Source organism: Hemibagrus wyckioides, linkage group LG08 (assembly GCF_019097595.1).
Source record: "Hemibagrus wyckioides isolate EC202008001 linkage group LG08, SWU_Hwy_1.0, whole genome shotgun sequence".
NCBI classification, from domain to species: domain Eukaryota; kingdom Metazoa; phylum Chordata; class Actinopteri; order Siluriformes; family Bagridae; genus Hemibagrus; species Hemibagrus wyckioides.
Window position 1 is genome coordinate 6,003,196 of NC_080717.1, and position 20,390 is coordinate 6,023,585.

Genomic DNA, 20,390 nt, shown 5'->3' on the forward strand with positions numbered 1-20,390 from the left:
CGGTGGTGTGTGTGTGTGATGTGTGTATACTTGGTGGTGTGTGAATGTGATGTGTGTGTATACTCGGTGGTGTGTGTGTGTGTGTGATGTGTGTGTATACTCGGTGGTGTGTGTGTGTGATGTGTGTATACTTGGTGGTGTGTGTGAATGTGATGTGTGTGTATACTCGGTGGTGTGTGTGTGTGTGTGATGTGTGTGTATACTCGGTGGTGTGTGTGTGTGTGTATACTCGGTGGTGTGTGAATGTGATGTGTGTATACTCGGTGGTGTGTGAATGTGATGTGTGTGTATACTCGGTGGTGTGTGAATGTGATGTGTATACTCGGTGGTGTGTGAATGTGATGTGTGTGTATACTCGGTGGTGTGTGAATGTGATGTGTGTGTATACTCGGTGGTGTGTGAATGTGATGTGTGTATACTCTGTGGTGTGTGTGTGTGTGTGTATACTCGGTGGTGTGTGAATGTGATGTGTGTATACTCGGTGGTGTGTGAATGTGATGTGTGTATACTCGGTGGTGTGTGTGTGTGTGTGTATACTCGGTGGTGTGTGTGTGTGTATACTCGGTGGTGTGTGTGTGTGTATACTCGGTGGTGTGTGTGTGTGTGTGTGTATACTCGGTGGTGTGTGTGTGTGTGTGTATACTCGGTGGTGTGTGTGTGTATACTCGGTGGTGTGTGTGTGTGTGTGTATACTCGGTGGTGTGTGTGTGTGTGTGTATACTCGGTGGTGTGTGTGTGTGTGTGTGTATACTCGGTGGTGTGTGTGTGTGTGTGTGTGTATACTCGGTGGTGTGTGTGTGTGTATACTCGGTGGTGTGTGTGTGTGTGTGTGTGTGTGTGTGTATACTCGGTGGTGTGTGTGTGTATACTCGGTGGTGTGTGTGTGTGTGTGTGTGTGTGTATACACTCGGTGGTGTGTGCGGGTGTGATGTGAGTTATTTTACACCTGACCCCATGGGAAGTTGAGGCGGTGAGGAGTTGACACAGGAGAGGGCATCGGAGACATCTACACACACACACACACGCAGGAGTTTTCACCCCCATCCCCTTTCACACGACATCCAGGTATGTTAATAAACACCTTATTAATGCTTAGTGACTGTCTCGGTATTTTCAGGGAAGTCGGTAGACTCGTGTACTCTCGGGTGATATTACAGCGTCTCTCCGACTGCAGAGAGAGCGTTTGCTTAGCTGGCTAAATTCTCTAACCTGATATATTAAGTTGTTGTTGTTGTTTTTTGGACATAACGTGTGAGATGACGTGTAGAAAAGACGTCGAAGACCTGCTCAAGTCTAAGCTACTTTACTACAGAGATTAAAAACAACAAGAGGATTTAAAACGTCCATCTGTCAGTCGCTAAACTAGCTGGCGAAAACTAGCTAGCTGAGACTCATAAATATTAGCCTAGCCTAAAAGGAGCAAATTTCGCTCAGCGTAAAGACCTGCCGGATATACAGGAACAGTAAGAGAAATTTCTCTGTCTCTAAATATATACTCATTCGTGTTTTTTTCCCCTAAAATATAAACAATTTACTTGCTTGTTGAATTTTCTTGAGTTTCTGAAATATCCTAGCTAGCTAGTTAGCTCGTTAGGACACACAGGCCGTTTCTTTCCGTCGTGAGCCCACAAACTTTTTTGCCATCTCTCCTTAACTCCTTTTTCTTACTTTTTCGCTTTTCTTCTCTCGCATTTCTTATTCACATCAACCATGTTAGCGGTATTTTATTGTTTTGTGGGTTGCACTTTGAAAGAAACTCCGTCTGAGATGTTAAAGGCTTTGTTTTCGGGATTAGGGATTTGTTTTTTAATAAGAAGATTCCTCAGCCTCCATTCGGTCCAGAGCCTTAAACTCAGCTCCATCTAAAATAAAAGTCATACTACTACTACCTATGATTTCTGTTTATTCTTCTAACAATCTTTTTGTACACCATATCAGCTTTGTTTTTTGGTCTTCACGCCGTTAGTCCACTATTGGAGACCCGTTTCAGTCTCAAAACCACATTACCTTATTCACTATCAGTGATTTCACTTTCACTGTCTCTCAAAAGAAAGAAGTGTAATCTGTGTTATCAGGTCACTTTGCGTATATCTAATGTACACTGACCAGGCATAACATTATGACTAATATTGTGTTGGTTCCCCTTTTGCTGCCAAAACAGCCCTGACCCGTCCTGCACTGTTTATTCTGACACCTTTCTGTCAGAACCAGCATTAACTTCTTCAGCAACAGTAGCTCGTCTGTTGGATCGGATCACACGGATCAGCCTTCGCTCACCACGTGCATCAGTGAGCCTTGACCGCCCATGACCCTGTCGCCGGTTCACTACTCTTCCTTCCTTGGTCCACTTTTGATAGATACTGACCACTGCAGACCGAGAACACCCCTGCAGTTTTGGAGATGCTCTGATCCAGTCGTCTAGCCATCACAATTTGGCCCTTCGTCAACCTTGCTCCTTAATCTCGCCTATTTTTCTGCTTGTAACACATCAGTTTTGAGGACAAAATGTTCACTTACTGCCTAATATATCCCACCCACTAACAGGTGCCATGATGAGGAGATCATCAGTGTTATTCACTTCACCTGACAGTGCTCATAATGTTATGCCTGATCTGTGTATTTATTGAATATGTTGATTCGTACAGACGATCATGCGCTGATACTGGTGTATCAGGTACAGCAGGTTTTTAGACACGACTCTGTAACTGCTGGGTTGAGAGCACGGTGCCAACCAGAAACTTCTGATCAAACGAAAGATTAAAAAATGTGTAAAAGTTTCTGCCTGATTTTGCAGAACTCGAGCACAAATTCAAAAGCACATTGCATAAAAGGAATTATTTGCTCATAAGGCTTGATTTAGTGTCATTGTGTAAATGCCGTGTGACTTTGAATCACAGAAAGAAAGCAAAATCGTGAAGGATGGTGAACACTTCCATGTATGCGAAAAAGGCCAGATAGCACTTTCTTTTATTGCTGTGTGTAAAGAAGTAGTTTAGAAATATGTGGTTGGCTGGATTTACACGCTAAGCTTCATCCTCCCTGCTTGGTATTGTTGTCTAGGATTAGGATTAGGGTTAGTAGGTGCCAGTAGGTGCTTCTAATACTGGTTGCCATGTCAATTAACATTAATTAGTGGGTGGTGTGGGTGGGTTAGCATTTGACTTTTAACAGCAATTCGGTTTTGTTACAGCTAAAGTGAAACATTCATGAGGAAGATTTGATGTTTGTATAGAAAATTCACCAGGGTATATAAGCATCATATCATAAGATGCACTGTATTGCCGAACGTTTTGGGACACCCCTCCAAATGATTGAATTCAGGGGTTGGGCTTGGCCTCTTAGTTCTAGTGAAAGGAACTCTTAATGCTTCAGCTTCATACCCAGACATTTTGGACAGTTTTATGCTTCCAATTTTTTGGTAACAGTTTGGGGATGAGCCCTTCCTGTTCTAACCTGCATAGAATCCTGACCTCAACCTGATAGAACACCTTTGGGATGAATTGAGATGACTATTGGGTTGAGGTCAGGAGGCCAGTCAAGTTCCTCCACACCAAACTCACTCATCCATGTCTTTATGGACCTTGCTTTGTGCACTGGTGTGCAGTCATGTTGGAACAGGAAGGGGTCATCCCCAAACTGTTCCCACAAAGCTGGGAGCATGAAATTGCCCAAAATGTCTTAGTGTGCACTCATTGCCCTCACGGATTCGCTTCCAACAGTGGGCACTTCACCAAGTGGCTCCACAACATTGTCGTAGCTGAACATGCCCACATCTAGTCGCAAATGAATGGCCTCTGGATGTTGTGTTGCTGCAAATCACTGTAATTGTGAGGCTGGAATCTCTAACCTCGACTGCGTGATACACTTGTACCAGAGTCAGTAGAAAGAGCAGCAATTTATCTATTAGTTAATAAAGGTTTAGATGAGTGTGGTATGTTATTTCTTTAAATAGTGTGAAACTGCTTCTCGTGACAGCGCTATATATTCTACGTTGGATTAGTTAGAGATATAGGAATGCATCAAGATGAATGAAACTAAAATAGATAGCACCATGTGCTCACGCCCTTTTTCTGGTGAGTCAGATCTGATAGAAGGAAGAAGGCAAATGATCAGGTTTCAACATGTTGTGTATACACGGATGTCAGGGCTGTGCCCTTCTCACTTAGGTTGTGAAATACTTGTGATTAAATCCAAGCATGAAATAAACAGTGAAGTGTTGTATATTGAAGGTGTTATCTCATGTTCTGTACCAGCCGCTCGGACAGTAGTGCTTTCTGAAATTCACGTAATAGGTGTATATGTTGAATTATTACTCTTTTTTTTTTTTTTGTATGGAGATGTTTATTTTACGTTAATGTCAGGACTTTTCCGTTACACAACAGAGCTGTGTTTGTCATGAAAGAGAGAGAGAAAAAGGCAGGAGAGGGAACAGCTGTAATCGCCGGCTGATTTTTTCAGTATAATAGGAATAAAACACATTTGGTTAAAGGAAAGGAATAAACCTCTAGGCGGTAAACAGTTTTGCTGCAGACAGATATGGATTATTGTCCTATAACGGTGTAACTATAATGACATGTCTATTATTTCCTTGCTTATGATCATTTTATTAATGTGTAATTATCTTCTTTCCTTCTCACAGGTTCAACCTGCAACCTGTTTGTAGGACGAGAGGGGGGGAAACAAAACCACGAAGCCATTCCGGAAATGCTCATAAACTCCATTCATTTTTGTTTCCTGTAAAACAAAGAGGGGCCCGATGGGTTGCAAAACAGAGCTAAAATGCATTTGGACTCACGTGGGCGCCGTGACGTATACAGTCGCCCCGGTGGAAACGCACGCAGGCGAAGGAGCCGTGTGTGTACATACGACCCTCTGAAAGACTCCGGACATCACCGTCTTCATATGGATACAGAAATACTCAAGCGTTCACAATATTTCTACCGAAGAGACCAGTTTTTTTTCCCCTGGCACGAGTTAAGTTCAGAAGTATGAGCTGTCATTTAGGCCAGAAGACCACAAGAGCGCCGTTTTTGTCCTCCATCTTCATAATTACGGTCTTTTATTAGACGGACCATCCCAGTGGGCACCGGGGCTCCTGCAGAGACTGTGGCAGAAATTTTCATTCCATTGTTTCCTTTTTCTGTTTGACTCGTCGTTATTTCCACGCACCCCTCCATTGTTCCTTGTTGGGTTTTTCTTTTGGTCTGCCTCATGTTTGAGTCATGCGTTCACATTCACTCTGAAACGTTCGCCTTGTTCTCGAGAAAGAGTACTGTAGTTTTATTGGGCTTCCTGCATTACTGACAGCTTTGTTCGCTACTGTTTCTGTTCAGCCTCTCCGATAGCTGAAACACAGGGCTTAGAAGCGATTTGCACTAAGAGCTTTCACTTGATTTATTTTTTTTCCCCCTCTCTCTTTCTGCCAAATCGTGTCACGTTCAAGCCATATAAATTTCTATTTTTTGATGAAACTATAGATCTATTTTATCACGGTTAAGTTAGATCATAAATTGTATATGTATTTTTATGTATAAGCGCACATAAACGCCTGCACTGTGTACATCAGATTCTTCATGAAATTGTGCACCTTGTTTTTTTTTTTTGTTTTTTTTTTCCGAGGCTATTTTTACAATTTTACATTTCAAAATATAATTTATAAAACGTTTTAATTAACTATTATTATTATTTTTTACCCGAGGTTACTATGAAAGTTAGACAGTATGACAGTACTTTCCTCCCGTAGCTCAGCAAGCGGACATTGAACGCTCGTTTTTTGACCCCTCCGATCCGCTCTGCGTTTTCTCCCCAATGCCTGCGGGTCTCAGTGTGGGTGGGGCTCTCGGAGACCCCTCCCCTTCGCACCGCTTTCGCCCCAGTCGCTATGTACCTGTATCCGCGGCGACAACCTTCCTCGTTGGGGCTACGACACTTTTCCTGTGCTTCACGTAAGTCTCTCCCTTTTTCCCCGGTCATCTGTCTCTGCATGACTTAAATCTGGGTGAAAAGTTTGATTCTCTGTCTTCATCGTTGTCTTTCTCTGATTGTAGTTGTCCCTGGCTGGCGGAGCGTTTCTCTTCTTCCATTCCTGTCTACAACGTCGCGGTCTTCCTCTTCACCCTGGCCAACTTTTGCATGGCTACGTTTATGGACCCAGGGGTCTTCCCCAGAGGTACAAACTCATCTTTGTTTGATAAAGAGTAGGATACATACATGAATTGAAATCTTGGTGCCATCTTGGTCATTCTGACAGAGTGGCACAGTGCAGCCTGATGGGATATTACTTATTTACTGCTACCTCCCAGACACTGATTGAGGTTTTTTATTTTCCTTCAACAACAGTATACTAAATCAGTGTATATGGAGCATCTGCCACATTCCACCAAGATACTGTTGTGCATATTAGAGCGAACATGTTAATATAAACTCTTAGATCACTCCCGTCAGGACAGAAATGTTTCATGGTGATACAAACCAGTTTTTCCTTTTAATTCGTCTATATAATAACAAGTTGCTGGTTGTTTGTATTATGCAGCGGAGGAAGATGAAGACAAGGAAGATGATTTCCGGGCTCCTCTCTATAAGACGGTGGAGGTGAGGGGCATTCAGGTGCGCATGAAATGGTGTTCCACGTGCCGCTTCTACAGACCTCCCCGATGCTCGCACTGCTCCGTGTGTGACAACTGTGTCGAGGTACACGCTCTTTCACGCTCTTACGTTCTGCTGGAAACATCATCATCGTGTATACATATACATCTGTTTGATTTCTCTGTGATTTTAGGAGTTTGACCATCACTGTCCGTGGGTCAATAACTGCATTGGGAGGCGGAACTACCGATACTTCTTCCTGTTCCTGTTATCTCTCACTACACATATAATGGGAGTGTTTGGATTCAGCCTGCTGTATATCCTCTATCACACCGAACAACTGGACGAAGTGCACTCTGGAGTTACGTATCTTTTTCACACGAGGCATCAGCGAGATAAAAATTAGCACTTATTCCTCAGAGGAAAAGGTTCAAAGAAACGGGTATGGTAGAAGAAATCCGCCAATTAGTAAACACTGGGTTTAGCTGTTTTGTGAATTTTTATCTGTGTACATGCTTTCGACAGAGAAGCAGCTTCTCAAAAACCCTTTAGATAAAACAGACTTTAAAGGGAATCCATCCTCTTCTGTGTGATTTGCATTAACTGCAACATGAGAACTTTGTCGCAAATTCATCTGATTTTAGATTGCATTTCCCATTTGTAATCTTTTTAACATTTCTAATCTTAAACATGTATAATGTAAAGTGCTGCGCAAACAGAGTTTGCATGTACAGAGTATGTGCTCTGTTGCCTGGGAAATAGTATTTTATTAGAATGATTTACTGTAAGAAATAACTGTTATAAGTCTTTAACACAGCCCTCAGTATGGCAGTGATGTGTATCTCAGGTCTGTTCTTCGTCCCAGTAGCAGGACTCACTGGCTTCCACATTGTGCTGGTAGCCAGAGGAAGAACGACAAATGAACAGGTGTGTGTGTGTGTGTGTGTGTGCCCGAGGCTGTATGAATATTATTCATATTTTATTGGTATAAACCTGATATTTCATTATGCTCTTTCCTTCTTTTCAGGTTACGGGGAAGTTCAGAGGGGGCGTTAACCCGTTCACACACGGATGTTGTAAAAACGTGTCTCATGTGCTCTGTAGCTCTCAAGCTCCAAGGTTTGCACACTTATTTCTACAAGAAATTTGTATTGATGTTCACTGATCAGGCATTACATTATGCCTAATATTGTGTTGGTCCCCATTTTGCTGCCAAAACAGCCATCATGCACTGTGTATTCGGACACCTTTCTATCAGAACTTCTTCAGCAGTTTGAGCAACAGTAGCTCGTCTGTTGGATCGGATCACACGGGCCAGCCTTCACTCCCCACGTGCGTCAATGAGCCTTCACCACCCATGACCCTGTCCCTGGTTCACCACTGTTCCTTCCTTGGTCCACTTTTGATAGATACTGACCACTGCAGACCAGGAACACCCCACAAGAGCTGCAGTTTTGGAGATGCTCTGATCCAGTGGTCTAGCCATCACAATTTGGCCCTTGTCAAACTCGCTCAAATCCTTACGCTTGCCCATTTTTCCTGCTTCTAACACATCGACTTTGAGGACAAAATGTTCACCAGCTGCCTAATATATCCCACCCACTAACAGGTGCCATGATGAGGAGATCATCAGTGTTATTCACTTCACCTGTCAGTGGTCATAATGTTATGCCTGATCAGGGTATTTTAACTTATGTTGTTCTGGCCCTGATCTTGATGTGTGTGTGTGTGTGTGTGTGTGCGTGTTTGTATGCACAGGTACATAGGAAGGTTGAAGCAGAGCCAGTCCCTTCAGGTTCAGCCTCCGTTTCTGAGACCTCAACTTTCTGAAGCACAGCTCGCTGCGAAAGTCCTGGACAATGGGATCCAGCAGGTAGACGTTTACACGTACATGTGAACACAAACGCAGGTGTTGTTAATGCACCTGTAGGGTAATGCTGTCTATTTAATTATTTATTGATTAGTACTTTTGAGCTATTTCATAGGTACAGTTTCCCTTTTATAATTGACACTAGGTGGAACCCAATAAGTTCTTCTATTGTAGCTCCTCCATCTCAGTGTTCTTATTTTGAGTTAAAATTGCCGTAGTAGTCTGACTAATCTCCTCTCACCTCTCTCATGAGCAAGGTGTTGTTTTTTCCTTGCAGTTGTGCTTTTTATACATGAATAAAGATGTTGTGTGTGTGTGTGTGTTCTAGTCTAAGAGCAGTCTGGAGGCCATGGAAAGTCAATCTACAGACATTGAGCCGCCTCCACCTCCTAAACCGGAGCACAGATACCAAGGGCTGCCTCACACACACAATGAAGGTCCGTCTATATTTTCAAACTGTACCCATACCGTCTATATTCTATGAATTTTCTGTATGTTATTTCCCTTCTGATGGTGTCAATATCTTCCAATCAGAGAGCAGTCTCCTGAGTGAAGCACCACCTACACCTGCGTTATATAAATATCGGCCGTCCTACAGCAGTCCGGGAAAAAACCACACACATTCCACACACAAGGTAGGAAAGTGTGCAGATGTGAGCTTGCACATGGACACACACACGCGCACACACACACACACACACACACACACAGATTAAGGCTCATCAATCTGGATGGTCAGCCTTTTTGTAATATTTTATAATGTTGCACAAATGTGTCCGTTTTATCCTTGTTTCATCTCCTAATGATTCTAGCAAAGTCACAGAGTAAGTTGAGAGAGAGAGTGTGTGTGTGTGTACGTTGCTGTTTGTATGTTGTGTTGTTTTGCGTTCTGGTTATATTTACATCATGCTGTGCCAGTTCCTATGAACATGTTTCTCTCTGCCTTCAGGGTTGTGTTCTGCGTTTCTTCTCCTGCCCCTCTGGTTAACGTGATGTGAAACAAAAACCAAAATAAGCATGAGATGACTAATTAAAACGTCAGAGTTTAAACTGTTTATTAGTCACGTCACAAAGCTTTTATTGTCATGTCAACCATATACAGCTGGTACAGTGCACAGTGAAATGAAACAAGGTTATTGTACTTACACAGTACTACATTAAGTGCATGTGTGATCAATACGCTGTTTTATAATGAATAAAGAGCAAGAAGGTCATCCAATATAATAAATTTAAAGACGCCTTTAAATATTTATAAAAAGGACACATTTCTGACGTGTCCGTCTTATTTATACTACAGCACCACTCACTACTAGTATGATTCCATTACTTTTGAGAGGGTTTTGTTTCTGTTTCACATCATCTTTAATCCTTCCCTGTGTTCCTGCTGCTGTTTGGAGCGTTTGGTACACTGTCTCCTTCTGTGTGTGTCTTTCTCTCAGATGAATCGGGGGGACAGTGTGACAGAGTCGCCCTCCGTCCCCCTGTCCACCGGGCACGCCAGCTATCGCTCGGAGCCCAGTCTTTCGGGGCGGGGGATTTCTGGGTGGCGACCAGGAGGGGGAGGGGAGGGAGGCAGAGCAGGCTCGGGGGGACTGGGTGGGCCGTCGGCTCTCGGAGGGCGGTCTTATCCTTCTTTCACTGACACGCTCCTACACTCAGCGGTGGCCTCGTGCTCTTCCAGTATCCGCTCTGCTCAAACGACCCACAATGCACTGGGGCCACTGCTGTCTGAGGGCACAACCTCTACCAGCTATAAAAGCTTGGCTAATCAGACACGGAACGGCAGCCTGTCTTATGACAGTCTGCTGACGCCTTCGGAGAGTCCGGAGTTCGAATCGGCTGCCCCCGAGCTGTCCCCGCCCAGGCCGGCGCCGCCGCGCTCGCTCGGTTCTACTCCTGCGGCTCCACCCATCATGGGTTACACCTCGCCGTTCTTGTCTGCTCAGCAGAGGGAGGGCTCTCTCCAGGCCTGCCCTGCCCCCCTAAGACCCTCCCCCAACAGACCTTTCCTGCGCCCCACAAGCCCACCCCCTTCCCGAGCTCCGCCCCTGTCTCCTCGCGCTCGCTCTTTGGGTTCACCGCCTCCTGCCCCAGGAAGCATGCCTATGGGCAAATCGTTATCCTACGCTGGTGGAGCGGAGTTACGGCAGTGCCCAAATAACACAGGGGGTGGTACTTCCACGTCAAAGTGAGTAACGCCCACAGATAATGCCCTTCCGTTTTTCTGCCCCGTCCCCCACCTCCCCCCCACACATCGTCTCTCCTTTAATGATGTTACAGTTCTGTGTCCCTGCTGAGGTTTGGTGCTCTGTGTTTTTGGGTTAATCTCTCTCTCTCTCTCTCTCTCTGTCTTGATTAGTAATGTGATATTTTTCTTGCTGCATATTATTTCCACTCTTCTGCTGCCTCTTCTTCCTTTGCCCGTGTGTCTGCCATGCTCTTGTTCCGCCATTCCCTCCTCCTCCTTTATTTTTATCCGCCTGCTCTTTTCCGATCTTCCTCGCCTGTCTTCCTCACTTCTCCTGCCTTGTGACCGTTAAGGATGACTCTGTCTCTGTGCTAAGGTTTGTCTCTTTTTGTTCATTCCGTTTGTGTCACTGTAAATGTGTGTTGATGTGTTTAGAGTGTGTGTGCGTGCATGTGTGCATGCGTGTGTGTGTGTGTGTGTGTGTGTGTAAACCATTAATAAAACACGCATGATTCAATCTCACCCTGCATGTATCACACCCACTGTTGTAGAGGGGGAAAGGCAATACATTGGGAAACTGAATTTTAGATTAGGTAGGAGTGATGTTTTTCTTTGAACCATTATCTTGATTTAATATTTTAATATTCGTAATGATCATAGATACAATGTACGGCATAAGTATTCACCCACCTTGAACGTTCTCTCTCGTTAGTATTATGGACTGTTTTGTGATGTATAATCCCAGTTACATACACCGATCAGGCATAACATTATGACCCACTGCGGTGAATAACACTGATGATCTCCTCATCATGGCACCTGTTAGTGGGTGGGATATATCAGGCAGCAAGTGAACATTTTGTCCTCAAAGTTGATGTGTTAGAAGCAGGAAAAATGGACAAGCGTAAGGATTTGAGCGAGTTTGACGAAGGGCCAGATTGTGGCCAGATCTAGACCACTGGATCAGAGCATCTCCAAAACTGCAGCTCTTGTGGGGTGTTCCCGGTCTGCAGTGGTCAGTATCTATCAAAAGTGGTCCGAGGAAGGAACAGTGGTGAACTGGAGACAGGGTCATGGGCGGCCAAGGCTCATTGATACACGTGTGGAGCGAAGGCTGGCCCGTGTGATCCGATCCAATAGACGAGCTACTGTTGCTCAGGTTGCTGAAGAAGAGGTTAATGCTGGTTCTGATAGAAAGGTGTCAGAATACACAGTGCAGGACGGGTCAGGGCTGTTTTGGCAGCAAAAGAGGGACCAACACGATATTAGACAGGTGGTCATAATGTTATGCCTGGTCGGTGTATACTTTAATTTCAGGTTGAAACGAAATGTGTAAAGGTTATTATTCAAGACACTCTAATTGAATCTCAAAGTTATGTGAACGATGTATCGCCCAGCCCTGGCTCCTAGCTTACTCTGACACAACATTTCTTTTGTCCAGTTTCATTTTTTCAACTTATGTCTCTGTCTCTTCTTTTTTTTTTTTTTTTTTTTTACCTTCTAATTAACCAGCTCTAGGCAGAGACTGACCAATCACAGCACCCACGCACACAAACCTGGCGGTGGTGTGAAGAAAGTGAGCGGTGTCGGAGGAACGACTTACGAGATCTCAGTATGAGTTGTGTGTGTGTGTGTTTTTTTTTTTTTTTAACGACGCAGAGGATTTACTCGTATCTTCTGACCAAGAGGAACGACCGGAGAGCAGATCATCCATGTAAGCCAAAAAAAAACCAAACAATCAAAGACAGAAAGAAAAGAAACTCCTCATGGATCCAGCATCGGAGGAAGAACGCTACAAATGTGGATTAGTGAATAAAAAGCCTGGCTCAAGTTTCCTAATCTCCATATCATGGTTTATGAATCGCCAAGATTTTATTATTATTTTTTAAAAACACATATTTAAAGAATTGTTTTTTTTTTAAAAGATTCACGAAGGCTGTTCCATCCAGACCGGAGCTGCCGACCTTGCTGTATGAACAATCGCTCATAGACTCCAATGGAAATTTTATTGTTTTCCCGTCATACTCTGGACCTTTTATTTTCCTTGTATTTTTTTATGTTTCTTTTCCTAATATTATTTTATACAGGTACTGATACAGTATAGTGTAAGATTTATCGAATATGTTTGATAGGAATGCCAATTATAGTAGCACGTAGGCACTGCTTTTGAGGTTTGTTCGATCGATTTTTGTTTTTATTAATATAAAAGACGGCTGCATCAGCCAGTCAGAACCCGAGCTGGAGTTCACAGCCAAAGAGACAAGTGTAGTCAGGGACCTGCTTTTCACAGACAGCACACTTGGCAACCAGGAGTGAATATAACGTTTGAATCATTACAGCACAAAATGATTTGTGATGGAAAAACCTGGGTACCGTACCTATTTTGTGCAAGATAAAGGGTTCCAATCAATCAGGAAGGAGCCGTTTCAATATCATTGGCCAGAGGAGAGTGCTCTGGTCCCGTGAAAGTACATGCTGGATGTGCAGTACACCACTGAGATGGGGGAACTGTACCGTTTTTATTTTTTATTTTATTTTTTTATAAGCAGTGGTTACGGTTCAGAGCTGGATTATAAAGATGTTTTCTGACCATCACTGAGGTTGAATTAGGGCGTGTGTGCGTGTGTGTGTGTGTGTGTGTATGAGCATGAGAAAATGGCAGAGGAACAATTATTGATGTCTCAGTCTATTCTACTAGAGCACATTCCAGCTTTGAACCTCTCTGCTAATTGTAGTGTGTGTGTGTGTGTGTGTGTGTGTGTGTGTGTGTGTGTGTGTGTGAGTGAGAGTGAGTGAAAGGCAAAAAAGAGAATGATGTAAGTGTCATGTTTAGCTTTGAGGTCCGAGGAACAATGAACGGTCAGTGTAACATAAAAGCAGTTTATGCAGTAACACACACACAAAAGTATTTTTACCGATAACCTTTTTTGTCATTTCCACCATGGCCTTATAAAGCCTTTTTTTTAACTGCACGCATTAACAGGACAAAAAGGATTCGGTTCAAAGGGTGGAGGTTTTGTTGTTTTTTTTTCTACCTGTCTGTATTCCTTTAATGCAGGTGACACTGGGTCACATGAGCCAACACATTTCCAACAAAACAATAAATAATATTGCAACACTGAGAAGCAAATACTGTTTTGTTTAATGGAATTGAGTGAATATATTGAATGTAATCCTCAGTTGGTTCCAGGCTGTAGATTGAAAGCATTCACACACACATCCGGTCTGCAGACGTGAGCAGACTCTCTGGTATATCTACAACACTTTGCTTTACAGAACCAGCTTTCTAGTTTTTTCCAACAAGTTTTTATTTGTCCTTTTTGCTCTCCGACCCCTCCATCGCTGGCTGATCTCCATCAGCATGCTCTTGTGGGAGAGACCCCAGCTCCTCTATCTTCTCGTTGCGCCCTTTGCCAAGCTTTTTACATTTCTCCAGTATTTCATTCAAGTTGAACTCGCGGATGATGTTCTCCTGCAGAAATGTAGGGTTAGGGTTAGTATAAGAAGTGGAGTATGAGTATGAATATGATTAGTGGACAATATGAGCACAATTTCTTCTGATTTTTCTTCCTTGTTGCCTTTCTTCACTCCTTACCCCTTTGTTCTAAATACATGAGCAAAGGATGGACGGAAAGGAAAATTGGACAGGAGGAAAGCCGTAGTCTGAAACATTACTCTTATTGGTGTGTTGCATGGGGATGAAGGTCAGTAAAATAGGACTGAGTACATGTGTGTGAATAAAAGGGAGGGAAGTGGAATAGTAAGATTACAGGGTGAAGAACGTACAGGAGTTTTAAGTATTTGGGCTCAACAGTCCAGAGTAATGGAGAGTGTGGGAAAGAGGTAAAGAAGTGAGTGCAGGCAGGTTGGAATGGGTGGAGAAAGGCGTCGGAGTTCTGTGTGATAGAGAAATATCGGCGAGAATCAAGGAGAAGGTGTACAAGACAAGTGGTGAGACCAGCCATGCTGTATGGTTTAGAGACAGTGCCACTGAGGAAGAGACAGGAGTCAGAGCTGAAGATGTTGAGGTTCTCTTTGGGAGTGACACGGTTGGACAGGATTAGGAACGAGTACATCAGAGGGACGGCTTATGTTGTATGTTTGGGGGGACAGAGTTAGGGAGGACAGATTAAGATGGTTTGGACATGTTCAGAGGAGGGAGTGAGTATATTGGTAGGAGAATGTTGGACATGGAGCTGCCAGGCAGGAGACAAAGAGGAGGTATATGGATGGAATCAATGAGGATATGAAGCTAGTGGGTGCAAGTGTTGAGGATGCAGAAGACAGGGATAGGTGGAGAGAGATGATTCACTGTGGTGACCCCTGAAGGGAAAAGCCGAAAGAAGAAGAAGAGGTGTGTTGCATGGGGCAGAATGAATATTTTTGTATAGACAACATGGTGTTAATTGTTTGGTAATGCCAGATCCTGTACGTTTAAATGGACTTTTATCCCAAGATTTTATTTGTACTCTCTTCTTCTTGGGCATCAACAACAGAAAGCAGACTTCTGTATGGGAAGCACCTGTGTTCTAGAAACCTTCTTCTGTTCGATTCCTCTGAGCACATTTACTTAAGTGATATGTCCTTGAAGATTTAGACTTCACCCAATTTCTAGGTCACAAACGGAAGTACTGACTCCAGAGGTATGTATGGAATGGTTTCTAATTCCTCTTCAATCCCATCCCAAATCAATCCTAACCAACCAACCCTGCTTGCTCCCAAAGCACCCTGACCAATCCTACCAACTCCTGAAGCAATTCTGACCCATCAGGCTTGCTTTTCATGTAATTCTGAGCCTGCGTCTGCAAAAAATATGACCCCCTGCAGTTATTATTTAATGCTCCTTTTACCTCAGTGAAGCTCCAGCTCACAGCTCTTCCCTTCTTGTCCACTTGGGGACGCCGAACAAATTCACGGCCGCCCTGCAGCAGCAGCAGAGAGGGCAGTTGCTTGGAGAGTGGTGAGAGACTTACTTTATACCTGAGCACAGAAAGTTTTATTATGTAGTTATATATCTATAAATACACCGATCAGGCATAACATTATGACCACCTGCCTAATATTGTGGTGTTGCTGCCAAAACAGCCCTGTCTCATCGAGGCATGGACTTCCCTGAAGGTCTGCTGTGGTATCTAGCACCAAGATGTTAGCAGCAGATCCTTTAAGTCCTGTAAGTTGTGAGGTGGGGCCTCCATGGAGGACACTTTTGATAGATACTGACCACTGCAGACCGGGAACACCCCACAAGAACTGCAGTTTTGGAGATGCTCTGATCCAGTCGTCTAGCCATCACAATTTGGCCCTTCGTCAAACTCGCTCAAATCCTTACGCTTGCCCATTTTCCTGCTTCTAACACATCAACTTTGAGGACAAAATGTTCACTTGCTGCCTAATATCTCCCACCCACTAACAGGTGCCATGATGAGGAGATCATCAGTGTTATTCACTTCACCTCTCACTGCTCATAATGTTATGCCTGATAGGTGTAGATGTAGTTATTGACTCCTTATTAAAGTTCTAGAGAAAGTCCAGATGTTTCACCTCTCAGCAGCAGCTGCATATTGTCCTATGTCTATTTTTCCGAATTTGAGTCCCGCACAGTTATACCTGCAAGATAGCAAGAGGAACCGATGTTACATGTAATATCTCATCTTTAGAGACATCCGTTTAAATCTATATTAGTCGTCGTTTCTCTGTATCGATGGTGTCTTGAATATTGGCCTTACTTCAGCGAGAGGTCAGCAAATACAGGCGCAAAACACTGACAATCTGAAGACCAGTTGGCATAAAACTCGACAAGCCACGTTACTCGACCGTCCCTCTCCATTTCCTCCTAATGACAGGAAAAACAATAATTTCAGACAATGAAAATGAAACACGCCTACAATACGGATTTGAATGAACTATGGTGGTCCTTCATCCTGTACTCACATCGATGGTTTTGTCATTGAAGTACGTGATGTGTTCCGGACCCATGTAGATGGGAGGCTTACATGTGATCAGGAACACTGTAGATTAAGGGGATTCATTCAGATTAATAATATAAATCAGTGCTTTTAGGCAGTACACAAATATCACTCCTAACTTGCATTTATAAAGCATTTCTTTCTTGTTTCTAAGTGCATGACTGATATAGTGTACAGCACATGTAGTACATAGAGTACATAGTGTATGTGGACACTTGACTATTGCACCCATATTTAGGAAACAAGTATATAAAATGTCTTATATATATAAAAAGCTGGAGCATCAACCTGTTCTAGCATGACAGTGCTCCTTTGCATAAAGCAAACTCCATGAAGACATAGGATGGAGTGGAAGAACTCCTGTCCTGCCCTGACTCTGACTCAACCTCAAGTCAAGAAGCTTTTATCATCCTTTCAACCATATACAGCTGATGCAGTACACAGTGAAATGAAAGAAATGAACATTGCTCCAGGACCCTGGTGCTACATAAAACAACATAGGGGGCAGTGGTGGCTCAAGTGGTTAAGGCTCTGGGTTGTTGATGGGAGGATCGGGGTTCAAGCCCCAGCACCACCAAGCTCCACTGAGGAAGGCCCTTAACCCTCTCTGCTCCAGGGGTGCTGTATCATAGCTGCTCTGACCCCAATTTTCTCAGCTGGGATAGGCGAAGAAAAGAATTCCACTGTGTGTGTATGGCGATAATGAAGGATTCATGCCCTCAGTTCTTCTTCTAGAGCTACCAAACGGTACAGTACAGATACACAGAAACATGGATAAACCCCAGACCTTCTCACTCTTCCAACACCAGTGTCTGACCTCACTACTGCTCCTGTAGCTGAATTCTCTCAACCATGCTCCAAACTCCAGTGTACAGAAGAGTGGAGGTTGTTACAGCAGAGTTTAATCTGAACTAACATGTTTTAAAAAGCACATATGGGTGTGACGGTCAGGTGTCCACAAACTCATTGCCCTATAGTGTGCCCTATATGACACCTGCTGCTCATAAGGTGTTGATCTATAATATATAATGCATAGTATAGTGTTTATTACCGACACACAGTGTGACATAGAGGAGGCCGAATCTCAGGTCCACTCTGAAGAACAACACCACATTTGCCACCTTACTGAAGAGGAAAATATTTCCTAAATGCTGCTCCAGAGTTACTGAAAACACAGAGAGAGAGAGAGACCTGAGGATATCATCCAGCATACAGACAATGCACAGTAAATATATCAGTGCTCCTAATACCACAGCGCTGGTGTTCTCAAATCTGATTGGTCAGATAGCGTTGATTAATTCTCCATAAGGGGCTGTTCTGACTGTAGTGATGACTGTATTCGAAATCACAGGTTTGTACGAATACACTCTACACTATATTGCCAAAAGTTTTGGGACACCCCTCCATATCTGAATTCAGGGGTTGGGCTCGGCCCCTTAGTTCCAGTCAAAGGAACTCTTAATGCTTCAGCTTACCAAGACATTTTGGACAATTTTATGCACCAACTTTGTGGTTCCAAACTTCCTTTTCCAACATGACTGCACACCAGTGCACAAAGCAAGGTCCAGACATGGATGAGTGAGTTTGGTGTGGAGGAACTTCACAGAGTCCTGACCTCAACCTGATAGAACACCTTTGGGATGAATTAGAGCGGAGACTGTGACCCAGACCTTCTTGTCCAACATCAGTGCCTGACCTCACAAATGTGCTTCTAGAGGAATGGTCAAAAATTCCCATAAACACACTCCTAAACCTTGTGGAAAGCCTTCCCAGAAAATTTCAAGCTGTTATAGCTGCAAAGGGCGGGACAACTCCATATTACATTCACGTGCATGTAAAGGCAGACGTCCCAAAACTTTTGGCAATATAGTGTGTGATGTGTCGTTTGTTAATACAACACATACTCTTATATGAAAATAATCAACTTTTGGTACTAACCTTAACTCTGCTTCGGGTTCAGATGTATCACATCACCTCCAAGAAGAGCTTGATGTGTTTTATTCTCTAATTAGTTCCTTATTAGGATGTAGTTACAGAATTTATATTTATATTTGTCACATTTACATTGATATATGTTACATGTCAGCATATCTGTTAACATTTTTGGAATGTGGCATAAGTATAAACTGTCACTGACTAGAAAATGCCTGTCAGCATATTACTGTTCTACTTAACATGTGTGCAGTGTGTTTGTGTGTAACAGGAAAAGCCAGAGATAAACATCACTCACTCGCTCTGCGGTTCTTCATCATAACAATCGCAGTGAGGAACATGAGGATCTCCAGCTCCCTCTGTAACACATTTCAGAATAAAAATATGATCCAAGTTTATGATAAACAGCTTCAGCTTTCATGCTAACTTCTCACACACAACATACACTATATTGCCAAAGGTTTTGGGACTCCCCTCCAAATCATTGAATTCAGGGGTTGGGCTCGGCCCCTTAGTTCCAGTGAAAGGAACTCTTAATGCTTCAGCCTCATACCAAGACATTTTGGTCAATTTCATGCTCCCAACTTTAATCCATATAGACAAGGATGAGTGAGTTTGGTGTGGAGGAACTTCACAGAGTCCTGACCTCAACCTGATAGAACAACCTTTGGGATGAATTAGAACAGAGACTGCGAGCCAGGCCAAAACTGGGACGTCTGCCTTTACATGCACATGAATGTAATATGGACTTTGTAGCTATAACAGCTTGCAGCTTCAACTCTTCTGGGAAAGCTTTTCCATGTTTATGGGAATTTCTTGACCATTCCTCTAGAAGCACATTTGTGAGGTCAGACACTGATGAGAAGGTCTGGCTCACAGTCTCCGCTCTAATTCATCCTAGAGGTGTTCTATCAGGTTGAGGTCAGGACTCTGTGAAGTTCCTCCACACCAAACTCACTCATCCATGTCTTTATGGACGTTGCTTTGTGCACTGGTGTACAGTCATGTTGGAACAGGAAGGGGTCATCCCCAAAACTATTCCCACAAAGCATGAAATTGTCCAAAATGTCTTGGTATGAAGCTGAAGCATTAAGAGTTCCTTTCACTGGAACTAAGGGGCCGAGCCCAACCCCTGAAAAACAACACCTGAATTCAATGATTTGGAGGGGTGTCCCAAAGCTTTTGCCAATATAGTGTATCATAGCTTACCAAATAAACAAGCTGAATCTTTACTGTAACTGAGTTCAGTATATTATCAGTATACCTGAACATCTTCCCTTATGTTTAAATGATTTCATCAGTATGGCACAAAACTTCTAACTTCTCACTGAAATTTCAGCACCAACAAACTAAATATATAATAGCACCAGAATTACTAAGAATGTCACAATCTAAACATATTTAATGTGTGTTTCAGAGTGGACTTTTCCTTTAACTATTATTAAAAACATAACTCTGTTTAACTGAATAAGAGGATCAGTTACTGTACAGTGTATGATGGGAAAGGGAAGATAGAGTTTTAGTAAACGGTTGTGGTGAAGCATGTTGAACTAACCCAGTCAAAGTTGCAGGAGTCTCCGTCTTCTCTCTGAGAGGGTAAGTGGTCACACACACCCGGACATTTCCGCACAGCAAGGAAGGCAATTGACAGAAGAAAGGACAGAAAATAATATGGCTTTAAGAGCCACTTATAAATCTGTGGCAGGTGGAAGAAAAATGCGAAGAGCCCAGTGATCAATCCCATTTTCACGCAAGTGTGTGAAGAGAGAAGACACGTGCAGGCAATGAGGTAGAAGACAGAAGAGGGAGGAGTGGGCAGAAATAGGACAGCAACAGGTGTGTGTGTGTG

At 43.3% G+C, this 20,390-nt stretch overlaps 2 protein-coding genes across 3 annotated transcripts; one reads left to right on the forward strand and one right to left on the reverse strand.

Annotated features, from left to right (window-relative positions):
• Nucleotides 1-869: 869 nt before the first annotated feature.
• Nucleotides 870-13,768, forward strand: zdhhc5b (zinc finger DHHC-type palmitoyltransferase 5b). Of its 2 annotated transcripts, none has more exons than XM_058397197.1 (12): nucleotides 870-1,065; nucleotides 4,640-5,945; nucleotides 6,048-6,169; nucleotides 6,533-6,690; nucleotides 6,779-6,951; nucleotides 7,410-7,512; nucleotides 7,613-7,704; nucleotides 8,344-8,458; nucleotides 8,784-8,892; nucleotides 8,990-9,090; nucleotides 9,895-10,643; nucleotides 12,156-13,768. In XM_058397197.1, exons 2-12 carry the CDS (start codon nucleotides 5,809-5,811, stop codon nucleotides 12,259-12,261), a joined length of 1,965 nt encoding a protein of 654 aa, XP_058253180.1. In that variant the 5' UTR covers nucleotides 870-1,065; nucleotides 4,640-5,808; the 3' UTR covers nucleotides 12,262-13,768. The 2 variants fall into 2 exon arrangements, with proteins under 2 accessions (XP_058253180.1, XP_058253181.1); XM_058397198.1 differs by lacking the exon at nucleotides 870-1,065 and adding an exon at nucleotides 1,153-1,463.
• Nucleotides 13,769-13,893: 125 nt separating this feature from the next.
• Nucleotides 13,894-20,358, reverse strand: tmx2a (thioredoxin-related transmembrane protein 2a). Its single transcript, XM_058397199.1, has 8 exons — nucleotides 20,097-20,358; nucleotides 18,840-18,900; nucleotides 17,661-17,774; nucleotides 16,575-16,651; nucleotides 16,370-16,476; nucleotides 16,185-16,250; nucleotides 15,494-15,623; nucleotides 13,894-14,115 (listed from the first exon to the last, which is right to left on the reverse strand). The coding sequence occupies exons 1-8, from the start codon at nucleotides 20,283-20,285 to the stop codon at nucleotides 13,951-13,953; spliced, it is 909 nt and encodes a 302-aa protein (XP_058253182.1). The 5' UTR covers nucleotides 20,286-20,358; the 3' UTR covers nucleotides 13,894-13,950.
• Nucleotides 20,359-20,390: the final 32 nt, after the last annotated feature.

What these genes read in the sequence shown, in the direction of transcription:
- tmx2a (XM_058397199.1), bottom strand. Translation starts at nt 20,285, where the DNA reads ATGGGATTGATCACTGGGCTCTTCGCATTTTTCTTCCACCTGCCACAG. An exon ending in ACTCCTGCAACTTTGACTGG is followed by an intron (nt 18,901 to 20,096) that starts GTTAGTTCAACA and finishes AATGTGTTACAG; the next exon opens with AGGGAGCTGGAGATCCTCAT. An exon ending in CTATGTCACACTGTGTGTCG is followed by an intron (nt 16,652 to 17,660) that starts GTAATAAACACT and finishes CTTAATCTACAG; the next exon opens with TGTTCCTGATCACATGTAAG.
- zdhhc5b (XM_058397197.1), top strand. Translation starts at nt 5,809, where the DNA reads ATGCCTGCGGGTCTCAGTGTGGGTGGGGCTCTCGGAGACCCCTCCCCT. An exon ending in TGGACAATGGGATCCAGCAG is followed by an intron (nt 8,459 to 8,783) that starts GTAGACGTTTAC and finishes TGTGTGTTCTAG; the next exon opens with TCTAAGAGCAGTCTGGAGGC. An exon ending in GCCTCACACACACAATGAAG is followed by an intron (nt 8,893 to 8,989) that starts GTCCGTCTATAT and finishes TCTTCCAATCAG; the next exon opens with AGAGCAGTCTCCTGAGTGAA.